Source organism: Stigmatopora argus, chromosome 18 (genome assembly GCF_051989625.1).
Source record: "Stigmatopora argus isolate UIUO_Sarg chromosome 18, RoL_Sarg_1.0, whole genome shotgun sequence".
Classification (NCBI taxonomy): domain Eukaryota; kingdom Metazoa; phylum Chordata; class Actinopteri; order Syngnathiformes; family Syngnathidae; genus Stigmatopora; species Stigmatopora argus.
This window is the reverse complement of record NC_135404.1, coordinates 1,817,973-1,831,776: the sequence shown is the minus strand read 5'-3', so window position 1 is coordinate 1,831,776 and position 13,804 is coordinate 1,817,973. Positions and strand designations below refer to the sequence as shown.

General features: G+C 42.4%; 1 protein-coding gene across 2 annotated transcripts in view; it reads left to right on the top strand.

Moving 5' to 3' along the window:
* The first annotated feature begins 1,577 nt into the window (after positions 1-1,577).
* The window catches only part of myo15b (myosin XVB), a 184,074-nt gene continuing 171,847 nt past the window's right edge, over positions 1,578-13,804 (top strand). For both annotated transcript variants that reach the window (XM_077625198.1, XM_077625197.1), the window contains exons 1-3: positions 1,578-1,705; positions 1,778-1,835; positions 1,908-2,032. In XM_077625198.1, the coding sequence (XP_077481324.1) occupies positions 1,703-1,705; positions 1,778-1,835; positions 1,908-2,032 (186 nt within the window). In that variant the 5' untranslated portion in view covers positions 1,578-1,702. The remainder of the gene's footprint in view (positions 1,706-1,777; positions 1,836-1,907; positions 2,033-13,804) is intronic.

Below are 13,804 nucleotides of genomic sequence, written 5' to 3'. Positions count from 1 at the left end.
TTCTGAACCGCTTATCATCACAAGGGTCACAGGATCCTATCACTGCTGACTGGGCATGAGGCAGGGGACACCCTAAATCAGTACGAGGAGATAGACAACCATTCACGCTCACACTCATACCTAAAGGCAATTTAGGATGTCCAACCAGCCTACCATGCATGTTTTTTTGAATGTGGGAGGAACCCAGGGTGCCTGGAGAAAACCCATGCAGACCCGGGGAGAAAATGGAAAAAACCCCAAAGGCAGACCGACCTGGATTTGAACCCAGGACCACAAAAGTGTGAAGCCGACGGTTTAACCACTCATTCACCGGGATGCCCGATGAGCAGGACAGAAAATTAAAAAATGAATAACTTTAATATCAACAATTATTACTCAGATACATCAACATACAATGACTTCACTCCCATTCAATAATAAACCAACAAAAAAACAAGATGGCGCCGCTCAAGTGGCAGCTGGTAGTGGTAGCTCTGTCCACTCTTGCTCGTTTTGTGTTTTGGCTGCTTTTCTGTCTTAATGATTTGATTTAATGATTCTTAATGATCCCATATACTTTGCTTTGTACTTTGTGCTTATTGCTTTGTTGTTCTGTGGCCTTTGCGACTCGGCCCCACACGTCGCGTGGCTTGGTTTCTTTCTATCTATTTATGTCTAAAATGCCTTTCATGTATCTGCATTCTCACCCTCTTGCTACTGTGACAATGAAATTTCCCAAACACAGGATGAATAAAGTTATCGAATCCAATCCAATCCAAAATATGAACTATTTGTCAAATTGAACATTTAAACAAAATTGTTGTTTAAATGTGCCTGAGGTGAGAACCAAACTATCCTTGGTCTAACAAGAACATAAAACAAAATAATTGCCATGAACAGAGACAATGACTAATGACGGTGCAGTGGTGGCAAAGGTGACTTCAGTCGGACGTGAGTTAAATCTATCCTTTTTGCCTTGGTCAGACTTCTCTTCTCGTTTGCTTCGCTTTGGGAAAATGTAAAGAATGTTGCCTTTTCATTTTGAAAACACCCTTTGAAAATCTAGGCCAGACTTGTTACTCCTATTAATAATGTTATAAAATCCTCACTTTGCCTGCCTGGTGTGCAGTACACAAGACAAGAAGGTCTATTTAGGAAGGGGGTTACAACAACACTTTTCATTCTGTATCGTTATGTTTTAAAGATTTTAAACATACATGTTGGGACCAACAGGTTAGAGACATCAAATGGAGCAACATAAAGAAAAGCTTCCCAAGCCTCTTTCATGTTCATTTTATTTAAGCCAAGCGAACATGACAATCTCAATTTTCCTTTTTCTAATCCTCCATTGCCTCTCACCAGGCAAAGTTAATACTGTTAGATGGCTAATGTGTAATTATGTAACAAAACAAAAAAACCTCCTGTCTTTAACTGCCAGACTATTGACCTTTGTACTCATATATCTTGTTGTGCAAAGGCGGGCAAAGTGTGTGGGTGTGTCAGGAGTACAGAAGAAGCTACTCACAGGTGTTCCCTCAGATTTTCTTTGGACTATCTTGTGCTTTTAAGATTCTGACAGTTTTTATATTAACTAGGGAATTGCCATACACGTTTCAGTGGTAGGCATTTGAACTGATCGAAACTTATTTAGCCCTTGTTGTATACCTTTTAATTCAGGACAGAAAGGAAGCAAAGTCAGGAAAAAGACGTCACTCTTTTAAACATGGTAAGGAAAAAAAACAATAAATATATTAAAAAAAGAAACATAACCATACTCTCCATGCACATTACCTGGTAGGATGTGGGCATGTTGGAGATCCCTGCCGAGCTCTCGGCAAGGTTTCGTACGGCAGCAGGTAATTTTAAAGAAAAAGAATATAGAAAACAGTTTCTTAATGTCTGTAATTATTTTTTTCTCTTTTAAACAGGGCATCAATATGTATCTATAGTGAAGGAGACTGAACCTCCGCAAGTACAGGCAACACATATTCTCAACCTGCCTCAAGATATAGACAGATACCCATTCTCTCATTATGTTCAGTCCATGCTGAAGGTCGGTAACTTTAAAACAGATACGCATGCACACAACGTCACACTGAACTATTTTCATGAATTGAGGACCCCATTACAGTTTAATCACACTATAACGCCAGTCACTTCTGTGCATTTTGCTCTTGGTTTATGGAATTCTAATACAATGGCTACATTGACATGGATAAAATTTATTTATTCTGATCAGCATTAAGATTAAAATTATGATCAGATGCACTCAGGTATCACACTAATGGTTGAAACAAATTACTTTGACATGCGCATATTGACCAAATGGATCGAAAATAGTAGGAGAGGAAAAAGAAAACCGGAGCGACCTCTGTGTTAAAAATCATCACTCCATCCTTTTCCTTTTCTACTTTAAGCATGAGCAGTATTTTGCATCTTTTTCCCATATTTTACTGCCAGGTCTTGAACCATTTGTGAGATCTCACCTCAGGCAAAGGTGGCCATTTAAAATGGCCGCTATTAAAAATACCCAACCAATTCTGTCCATAGTTGGTTGGGATAAACCAGGGGTCGATGGCCATTGGTTAAAGAGCCGCATGCGGTTCTTTAGCGCTGCCTTAGTGGCTCCCTGGAGCTTTTTCAAAAATGTTTGAAAATTGGGGGGAGAAATATATTTTTTCTTTTAATATGGTTGTTGTAGAAGGACAAACATTCTTGATGTTTTCCAATACTGTAAGAAGGTTTAGGATAAAAATTTAATTTCAAAATTTCTGTCAACAGAGATTTGCGTAATAGCCTCCTGCACGTTTCTATCAGCAGGGCGGGATGATAGGCAGGTCGCTGTTATAAACAAACAGGTGACTGTGTGATGGGCCACAGATCCCAAGGGAAAAGAGAAAAATTCTTGAAAAAAACAGGGCATTCAACGTTTCTTGAACTGAATAATTTGCAGTAACTACCAATGCGGAAGGATTGCCTGATTGTTCACTTTCTAGTGAGAAGTTGTTGAATAACAAAAAGAGTCGTGGAAAAACATTTTCAGGCTACACTTGCACCCGAGTACCTGTTTGAGAAAAAGTGCAACTGGATTACTTCTGGAGAATTTAGAGGAGATCAAAATTAGCGCAAACTCCACTACTGCTGCAGGTTGTGTTGCAACTCGGGAGATAGTGGAAAACCGTTCACAGATTCCGATGGGGCATGTTATGCATGTTCCATTTTGTTGTGGTTTTGTCGAATCCTCAAAATACGTAAAAATAACATCAAAAATCGGATTTCCTTATTGCATATCTTTAATTTCATCAAACCAATCAAACATTGTTCATTAACATTGACATGAACTTAAACTTGAGGTGGCAGACAACACCGTACATCCGATTTGAATGTGGTTTAGAACAAACAATTGCAAACGTACCGCTCTAGGTTGTTACCATGCTCGATTTTTGAATTTGGGCCCGTTTTTCAAAAAATCGATTATTTCTGAGAATGTTTGTGTGTGCGTTAGTGTGTTTGTCCGTTAACATTGGACAAAATGGAGACAACACCGTAGATCCGATTTGAATATGGTTTTTAACAAACAATTGAAAATGTACGGCTCTAGGATGTTACTGTGATCGATTTTTTAATTTGGGCCCCAGTTTTTCAAAAAAATGATTTTTCGCAACACGGAGAAACGGGAAGAGTTCATCAATTGCATTCCAGACGTGCCCAAGAGATGGTTGCACTAACCTCTTATTGTGGTAAATCCGACTATGGCAATACAAATTTTAAAAAATTTCAGCAAGTTAGGACCTAAGAAAATCAATGTCAATATTAAGAAATGTCCGCTGCTATTTGATGTAGGCGGCTTTTGCCCGCCCTTTCAACAGAAGCCACTGGCGAGCGGGAAGGCGCGAAGGCGTCTGATTGGCTAGTTCCGCTTCATTTTAATAATATGCGGGTCTGATTTTTACCCGAGTCCCCTTAATTTCAGGTCTGGAAAAGGAAGAATAAAATCAATCTCGCCCAATTCACTTTCATATTGATCATATGCACGCGTCATCAATGCTCTCACCAGTAGGCTGTGTAATAAGTGGATACAATTCTTGCAATTTGGAATTTGTAGGCTAAATTTATAAGTCAATTTAACAAATTTTGCAGGCAGGGGATAAGAACGCCCACACAATGTCAAAGTAGTAGCAAAAACAGCCATTGAGATCCCCACAGAGAAGTCCAAATCTTTATACTTGCCCAAAGTCTTATCTCACCAGTCTGTAAAGGCGAACAATTCCGCCCCAGAATGCCTCTTCATATTCTGGTTCAGGGTCTGCAGGCCTTCATTGGTTAGAGACCCATCGGGTGACGTGTCGTTAGGAATAAAGGTGAAACAATGATCTCCAGACATTGCACACACGCCCCCTTGCTCCACCAGCTTTGCGGTCCTGGAAAGCAATGAGATTGGTGGCTGCCAGCTGTTCCTTCATTGCTACACATCCCTGCCTAGTATAATTTCCAAGTTTTTGGACATTGTAATGGAGGATGTTTATCCATATCTTTATTTTGAGTAACCCAAAGAAAAATAGAGTCTCAACCAGCTGCACCTTGCCTAGCTAACCCATACTCGTCTGGTATGCCTCTGGAGATGTAAATTGCATCAATGTAAGTCAGATTGCCCTCCCTCGATGAGGCTCAACGCCCGCGGGAGAGGCCACCCGAAATTCTGAGCCGCCAATTATGTCTCCTCGACTGTAGATGGAAAAGGTGATACTGGTGAGAGCAGTGAAACTAAAGCACATAGTCCTGCTGCTCTTTGACAGGAGTCACATAATTTATTTGGACCACACCACCACCGTAGGTCAAAACGTGGAATCAGTGGCGGAGATTGTCTTGGAACCCCGGTGCACCGTCTCATTTATCGGCCCCAGATTCAGACCCTGCCATGCAAGGTTCAAAGCAGGTAAAGTTAGCAAAGGCAATGTTAGTGGAAAAATTGGTTTGTATAGTTTACTTATTTCATAATAGGATAGACCCATTTTTCTGGTATATATAGCCAGACTGGCTTCTTCCATATGCAAATTCCTTGTCTTTGTAGTTTGTTCATCATCTCCTCTAAAACTTTCTTAATCAATGTTTTTTCAATACACTAAAACCTTGCAACTTCGCGCTTCGGTTAGTGCTGATTCACTCCTTTGCAGGTAAAAAAAATAATAGATAAAAAAAAATACAGTGGTACCTCGAGATGCGAGCTTACTTCGTTCCGGGTGGAGCTCGTATGTAATGTCTCTGCGAGCACTGGGCGGAGCGTTGCAATTTTTCAGTGTTTTTTTCCCGTTAGTCAGTGCGAATGGCATATATACTACTTCTCCTTGGCAAGTGGTCGTGCGTTATTGTATTGTGAGGACAATTGTGTGCATCATTTTGGGAATATTTTGAAGGGAATACAAGAGCAAAAATCTAGGTTGCATCTGAAACTCAGAGTGGAGGCGGGGCAAATAGAGCCAACCTGGCCGGGAGAAGAAAGGTATCAAAATTTAAAACAAAATTTGAATTAAGTTTAGTGTAAGGTTAGATTAGACTTATTTTTGAGTGTGTCTGCATCGTATTCCAAGTTAATTTAAATCTGTTTATGTTATGTTACGAGCGCGTTCCAGGCAGTCAGGGTGGAGGCTGGGCGAATGAAGCAAAGGCGGGAGAAGAAAGGTATCAAAATTTAAAACTAAATTGGAATTAACTTTAGTGTAAGGTTAGATTAAATTTATTTTTGAGTGTCTGCATCGTAATCCAAGTTCATTTAAATTTGTTTATGTTATGTTACGAGCGCGTTGCCGTGCAAAAAGTCCACCCCCCTCTCCCCCCTCTCTCTCTGTCCGTCTCTCTCTCTCCCCCTGTGAAATCCGTATTATTTTAGTACTATTAAACACATTTTAGTAATATTAAACCACTAGTTATTCGTTACTTTGTTAATAGATTGCGAATTAGAACAAATAAAAATGTTTTTCAAATCCAATATCCTGTTTTGGGTGTTTTTTCAGAGGGTTGGAACGAATTAATTTGTTTTTCGTTCATTTCTATGGGAAACGCTCGTTTGAGTTACGAGAATATCGACATACGAGCTCAGTCCCGGAATGCATTAAGCTCTTTGGGACAATAATATTATAAAAGAGGCAAGTTTGTCTATAGGATGAATTGAAAAACATGTACACACAATGTCAATAATACGCAACTTATTGATAATGTGTTTAATTTGGGACAATAATAGTATAAAAGAGGCAAGTTTTTCTATAGGACGAATTGAAAAACATGTACACACAACGCCAATAATACGCAACTTATTGATAATGTTTTTAATTTGGGACAATAATAGTATAAAAGAGGCAAGTTTGTCTATAGGGCAAATTTAAAAACATGTACACACAACGCCAATAATACGCAACTTATTGATAATGTGTTTAATTTGGGACAATAATAGTATAAAAGAGGCAACTTTGTCTATAGGACGAATTGAAAAACATGTACACACAACGCCAATAATATGCAACTTATTGATCATTTTGATATTAGATATTTAGATATTAATGCTCTGACATTGTCAATGCAATTACAAACTCTCTCTCTCTCATGATTATAATTTTGAGAGCGAGAGATTACCTGGTTGATCGCTTTCAACAGTAAACTAACTCTCTCTCTCTCATGATTATAATTTTGAGAGCGAGCGAATCCGGCAACGAATTGTCCGTTCGACGAAATGTCCAGCGACGAATCCGGCGACGAATTGTCCGTCGACGAAATGTCTGTTGGATGAAATGTCTGTTCGATGAACTGTCCGGCAACCAAACGTCCGTTCGACCAAACGTCCGAGGACGAAGTGTCCGTCGACCAAGTGTCCGTCGACGAAGCGTCAGGGTACCGTATAATAGTTATTTTCAAACATTATTATGCAGATTCTATTATTTTTTATTATATCACACATTTTCATGTATTTCTACTTTTCAATTCTGAGAATGGCTCTCAAGAAATCTCATCTCATCTCATTTTCTGAACTGCTTTATCCTCATCATGGTCGCGGGGGGTGCTGGAGCCTATTCCAGCTGACTTCGGGCCAGAGGCGGGGGACACCCTGAATCGGTGGCCAGCCGAATGCTGGGCACAAGGAGACAGACAACCATGCACACTCACACCCATACGTTGGGGCAATTTAGACTGTCCAATCAGCTTACCATGCGTGTTTTTGGTATGTGGGAGGAAACCAGAGTACCTGAAGGAAACTCACGCAGGCCCGGGGAGACGGGGAGAACATGCAAACTCCATACAGGTAGACCGACCTGGACTTGTACCCAGGACCCCAGAGCTGTGAGGCCGACGCACTAACCACTCGCCCCAACGGGCCGCCCATCTCTCAAGAAATAACATTAGAAAATATGAATTGTTTACGGCTCTCTTGGTCAAAGGTCTAGTGCAAAATAGAGCTAATTTCCAAATCCCCTCAAATTTGTTTTGAAATGGGAGCCACATTCCTTAAGTAATCTAAAATAATAATCTATTTTTTAGTTAAAGGTTTTGGAGCTTGGAGAATTGTCAATTCCCCATTTTTTAAGGTTGTCCTTGCCAATCGCTACATTTGTATTCACATTTGTACATTTAGCTGATTAAACCCGGTAATTCCAATGCCAGGTCTGTAAATTTTAAGTCTAATTTCTACCACTTTGTATGCCTTTAAAGCAGGGGTCTCGAACTCAAATTACCTGGGGGCCGCTAGAGGCCGAGTCTGGGTGAGACTGGGCCGCATCAGGATTTCCACAAGAAAAGCACTGATAAAACATTCCAACGTTATCAAATATCTTTATTTTTTAACAAAAAATAATGAATTAAATAAATTAACTTAAAGATGAATAAAAAATAAATCAATCAGTAATACAAAACCAAATAATACTAATGAGCATACAGTAGATATACACTGGCTGGCTAAGTAGAGAAAATGAATTATTTTTATTCCGTTTCAAATGTCTGTATTAACAGCTCTTTAACCTTTAACTTTCTGAACTTGAATGGAACATTGAACATGAAATATTCTGAACACGGCTTCTCTTGCCTACTCCTTGCTGCTAGAGACCTGGCAGCGCTTCTTCTCACATAGTCACATTTGGCTTGAGGGAGGAAGCAGTGGAGACCCTCAGTAGAGCTTGAAGATGCTCATCAGTAAGTCTGGACCTGTACTTGGACTTATTGAAGTTCAAGGTGGAGAAGAGCTTCTCACACAAGTATGTGCTCCCAAAAAGGCACATGGTCCGCTTGAACCTTCGGGAAAGTTCAGGGAAGCTGGGGGTCAACTCTCTCAAAAATTGCCCAAGCTTGTCTGCTTCTCCACTCACCTCCCTGAACTTGGCTTTGAGTGCAGAGTTGCACTGCAGGTCAATGAGCTCCATTTGAAGCTCAGGAGGGGCATCTTGCACATCAAAGGAGAAGGGGTCCGCAAAAATTTGAAATGTGGCTTTGTGTGTCTTGAAGTCTGCAAATCTGTGATCAAATTCCTCCTGTAGCTTCGAAATGGCCTCAACATACTTCTCACCACTGAATGGTGTGCCTGCATCCACGAGAGCCTTGCATGCTGGGAAATGGCAAAGGTTTGTCTGAGAGAGCTGGGCTTTCCATAACACAAGTTTAGTGCAGAATGCTCTCACGTTGTCATAGGCAGCACTGACAAGTTGCCCCTGGCCTTGTAGCTTCTTGTTCAGTACATTAAGCTCATGTGTGATATCAACAAGAAAAGCCAAGTCCATGAGCCATTTGGGATCACTTAGCACAGGATCAATCAACTCACAAACGGCGTAGCTAGCTTTGACTGCTGCATTACTGTCTTTGGTAGCCTTCTTGAAGAGATCCTGTTGCCTCAGAAGACGTGTTTTAAGACTGGCAACCTGGTTGGCTCTCTCATCTCCCTGGTATTTTTCGTACTCCTCAGCATGTCTCGTAGTACAATTACGTTTCAAATTGTATTCCTTGTGCACCGCAACTTTTTCAGTGTAAATGAGACACGTCGGGGTGCCCCTGTGTTCAACAAAAAAATATTGCACTCCCCACTTTTCTTGAAACTGTCTGTGCTCATCACCGACCTTTCTCTTCACGGCAGGCTTTGAAAGAGACATCTCTGGGGCTCTGTAATATGTTTTTCCACTTGGAATGAGTCTCGGGTTGATCTTTCACATTCAGTCGCGCGGGTTTGTGGCGCATGTGCACTTTCGCTCTCCGTTTCAATCGCGGAGATGGCTACAGACACTGACACAGGCTGGATCACGGATCATAGCGCCTCATTCAGTTCTATGCTGAGAGCAGCGGAGGAGTGTGCGCGCCGAGCGGAGTGATCGGCCTCACGGCTTCTCCTCCGCCCAGCTGATTGGAGGAATGAATGAGTGAGTGAGCGAGACACTGGACAGCCCGGCCGATGTCCCGCCCTCCAGAGCCGTATACCTTACCGTGATTGGTTCATTCAGCTCCGAACCAAAGTTCCCTCTAATTTTTTGTTGGTCTGAGCAGAAAGACAACCTCCCTGAGCGCACTGAGTACCAGTGTGAGCGACATCATCGGTACTCGGATGATTCGCCTAAAGACGTTTCGCCGACGGACGTTTGACAGACGGGCAGGTCGCCGAATGGACGTTCCACCGAACGTTTATTCGGCCGAACGGAGGTTTCGCCGAAACGGGATTCGAACGCTCGCCCCGCCGGATCGTGTGTGTACAAGTTTTTCAACCTCGGCCCGCGGGCCATATACGGCCCGTTAGGATTTTTAATCCGGCCCGCCGCCGGTGTTGTCCAAATTATAGTAAAAATCAATGTTCGTCTACCATCAATGGCAGTCCGGGAGTAAGCACCCTTGGGCAGGCAGATGTAGCAGAACCGAGCCGTAAAATGACAGCAATCGGGTCAAATCCATCCTAAAACAGCATTTAATGATTAAATACAAATACTGGATGATATCGCGATGGAGGCAAAAAAACGTCTATAAACGTCCATTCGCCAAACGGCTCAAAATGCTCTCAAATTCGGTCAAATCCAGCTGAAAACAGCGTTTAATGATTAAATACAAATACTAGTATTTGTCATTAAACTAACAAATACTAGTACGACCTGTCCGTCTGTCAAACGTCCGTCGGCGAAACGTCTTTAGGCGAATCATCCGGTCACGACATCATCATTGCTCGCTATCGGCACACCAGTATCACACCTGCCACAAGCAGGTGCATGTCAATGTTCCCTCTAATTTTTCATGTAAAACATGCTGTAAAACAAGAAAAACATGAGTGGACAGAGCTACTGCCACTGGCTGCCACTTAAACGGCGCCATCATGGGGAAAGGGGTAAAAAAAAAAAAAAAAATTAAAAAAAAAAAAAAAATCGATCTTTCATATTAAGACGGGGGCCGCAAATTATCGTCCCGAGGGCCGCAGTTGGCCCGCGGGCCGCAAGTTTGAGACCCCTGCTTTAAAGCAATGGAAACCAACCTCATCTAGTTGACATCAATTGTTCAATGCTTATGCAATCCGTAGATATTCTAATAATCATCAATATCAAAATCAAATCAAAAGCCTTCATTGTAATTATTGTGAAGCGGTCGGGATGAGAATCAGCACCTCAAAATCTGAGCCCATGGTCTTCAGTAGGAAAAAAGGTGTGCCCTCTACAGGTCAGGGACCAGGTCCTTCCACAGGTGGAGGAGTTTACGTATCTTGGGGTCTTGTTCAGGAGTGAGGGAAGAATGGAGCAGGAGATCAACAGGCGGATTGGTGCAGCGTCTGCAGCTATGCGGGTTCTGCATTGGTCCGTCGTGTTGAAGAAAATGCTCAGCCAAAAGGCGAGGCTCTCTAGTTACCGGTTGATCTACGTTCCCACACTCATCTATGGTCACAAGCTCTGGATCGTGACTGAAAAAAAATGAGATCCCGGATACAAGCGGCTGAAATGAGTTTCCTCCGTAGGATGTCTGGACTCTCCCTTAGAGATAGGGTGAGGAGCTCAGTCATCCGCGAGGGGCTCGGAGTAAAGCCGCTGCTCCTCTGGATCTAGAGGAGCCAGATGAGTTGATAATAGATGGAATGCTTGGTCTGAAGCGTCACTCCTCCGGCACTTTCGTCCAGTTCTGCAACACGTTATCGTTCTCTTTAACTCTGCGGGGATTTCCAGCGGCATCCAGGTGTTGTCCTTTCTGTTGCGTTGCACTATCAGCTGATCCCGTGTGGAGTCCGCAATGTGTGGAGTCATAAAAGTAGTAAAAACATTAAAGTAAAAAAATAGAAACTACAAAGTATATTATGAAGAAAATTCCAACACTCTGAGCATGCTGAGGGTTCCACCCCAGAGTGCTTCTTCGCTTCAGAGTTTAGGGTCTGCAGATCTTCACTGGTCCTTGTGAGTGACCCATCAAGTGAAATATTGCTGGTTACAAAGGTGCAACTTTCCAAACATTACACACCACAAGCAGCATATGGGCCGCTATACACGTCAGACAAGTCATCAAAGAGGTGGACACCAACTGATTGCCACAAGATTTTTGGACATTGTTATGAATGTAATTGTCATGTTTAAAGTCGGCTGTGGCGAAGTTGAACCCAATATGCAGGAAAAAAGGGGTTGAAATTGCTGGTGCAAAACTTAGGCTTTTTTATCACAAGAAACGGTGAAAACAAAAGTGACAAAATAAAACAAGAACACAAATACCAACTAAAATGGCAAAAACATGACTTACTGGGCGGGACACACAAGGTAAAGGTAGCAATACTCCCATGTCAGACGTCACCAAACACACCCCTTATATACACACAAAAGGCTAATTAAATAAACTCAAAACAGCTGGCTACGAGAGGAGGGGAAAATGCGCACACACATTAATTGGAGTTCTCCAAATAAAAATGTTTTCCAACCAGCTGTGATATGCTTAGCTAACTTATACTTATCTCGTACACCTCGGGGTAATCCACACAACCTGTCCATGAGGTGCTACGCCGTCGTGAAAGACCAGATTAATACCCAAGATTCTGATTCCCCAATGGAATATCTTCAACTGCAGCAGAAAAAGATACCAGTGATACCAATACACATAGACCTCATGAATTTTGTATGAATCAAATAATATGCTGCCTCCCTCTCCTGGTGGAGCATTTTGTTTTACGATGGTGGCCCACCATGTTACATTTACAGTCTCCAATTTTAGATCTTTAATTTGCTGCCTCCCTCTCCTGGTGGAGCATTTTGTTTTACGATGGTGGCCCACCATGTGACATTTACAGTCTCAAATTTCAGTTCTTTTCCTGTAAAGGTTCAAACAAGCACAATTAGCAAAGGCATTGACAGTATAAATCAGGGGTCACCAAACTACGGCCCGCGGGCCGGATACGGCCCGTCAGCACATTTGGCCGGGCCCTCTGAACAATACCAGAGATGCTATCGGATTTATTTCCTATTTGGAAAAAAAAAATCCAGAATTTTTTTTTTCCCCAAAAAAAAATCCTAGGCCCCGCCCTGTCAAAGAGAGAACGGAATAATGGCGAAAAAGTTAGGTAAGAGAAAAATTGATTCAGAATGCAGGGTATTTAACCTGGAGTGGACAAACGATTATTTTTTGTTCAATGCAAAGAAAAGGCTGTTTGTCTCATCTGTCAAGAGACGGTGGCGGTATTCAAAGAATACAATCTTCGCCGACACTATGAATCCCGTCACAAAGACAAGTACGATAGCTTGCAAGGCAAAATACGAGCAGACAAACTCAAAGCGAAAAAGTGAACTACTATCTCAGCAGAATACATTTGAACGCCAAGCTCAGCTGAACAAGGCATCCGTTCGGGCCAGCTTTCGAGTTGCTAAACTGAAAGCAAGCAGCGGTAAGCCTTTCACTGACGGAGAGTTTGTTAAAAAATGTATGGATGCTGTCACGGAGGAGGTGTGTCCCGAGAAGAAAGATGCATTTAATGCCGTAAGTCTGTCGGCGAGTACAATCACCAGACGCGTTGAAGAAATCGGGAGTAATGTATATGCCCAGCTGCAGCAGAAGACGAAAGAATTTGACTTTTTTTCATTAGCACTGGATGAAAGCACGGACGTGCAAGACACAGCGCAACTGCTCATTTGTATTCGTGGAGTTAGCGCAAACTTTGAGATATGCGAGGATCTGGCAGCCCTCCAAAGTCTCAAAGGGACTACAACGGGAGAGGATATTTTTGACAAAGTGTGGCAAACCATGGAGAAGTTGGACCTGGACTGGTCAAAGCTAGCTAGCATCACGACTGACGGGGCTCCTAGCATGGTGGGCGAAACTCGCGGTCTAATGGGACGCATGAACCGGGAGTTGGAAAAAAGGGGTCTCACCACCCCGCTACAAGTCCACTGCCTAATTCACCAGCAAGCACTGTGCTGCAAAGTGTTGACGTGAGAGAGATTCTGCTCTGACAACTGAGCTGAACTTTTATCTGTTAAGATTGTGCATGGCACAACAGAAAGTTAATGTTCCATGGCTTTTTTTTCTATGAAGAACCCACTTGGTAGGAACCTTTCTACTTTGGATCAAGCCACTGCTGCATCTTTATGCAGCAGATGAGTGCCTAGTCTCTTGGTACCACTGTTCGTTTGTCTGGTTCCTATTGAGAATGTGAACGTGAACACCGACAGTCAGCTGAGTGCTGGGCTGGCAGCAGACACAGGCACAGAAATATTGTTCAAAAGAAGGCAAGTCATCAGAGGAGCATGTTTGGTTGTGCAGGATATTGTCCAAGACGAAGATCAGTCCGAGGAGGCCAGCAAACAGAAACAGGAAACAGGTTAATTCGCAGACAAACTGACACTGAATGTCAAGATACTGC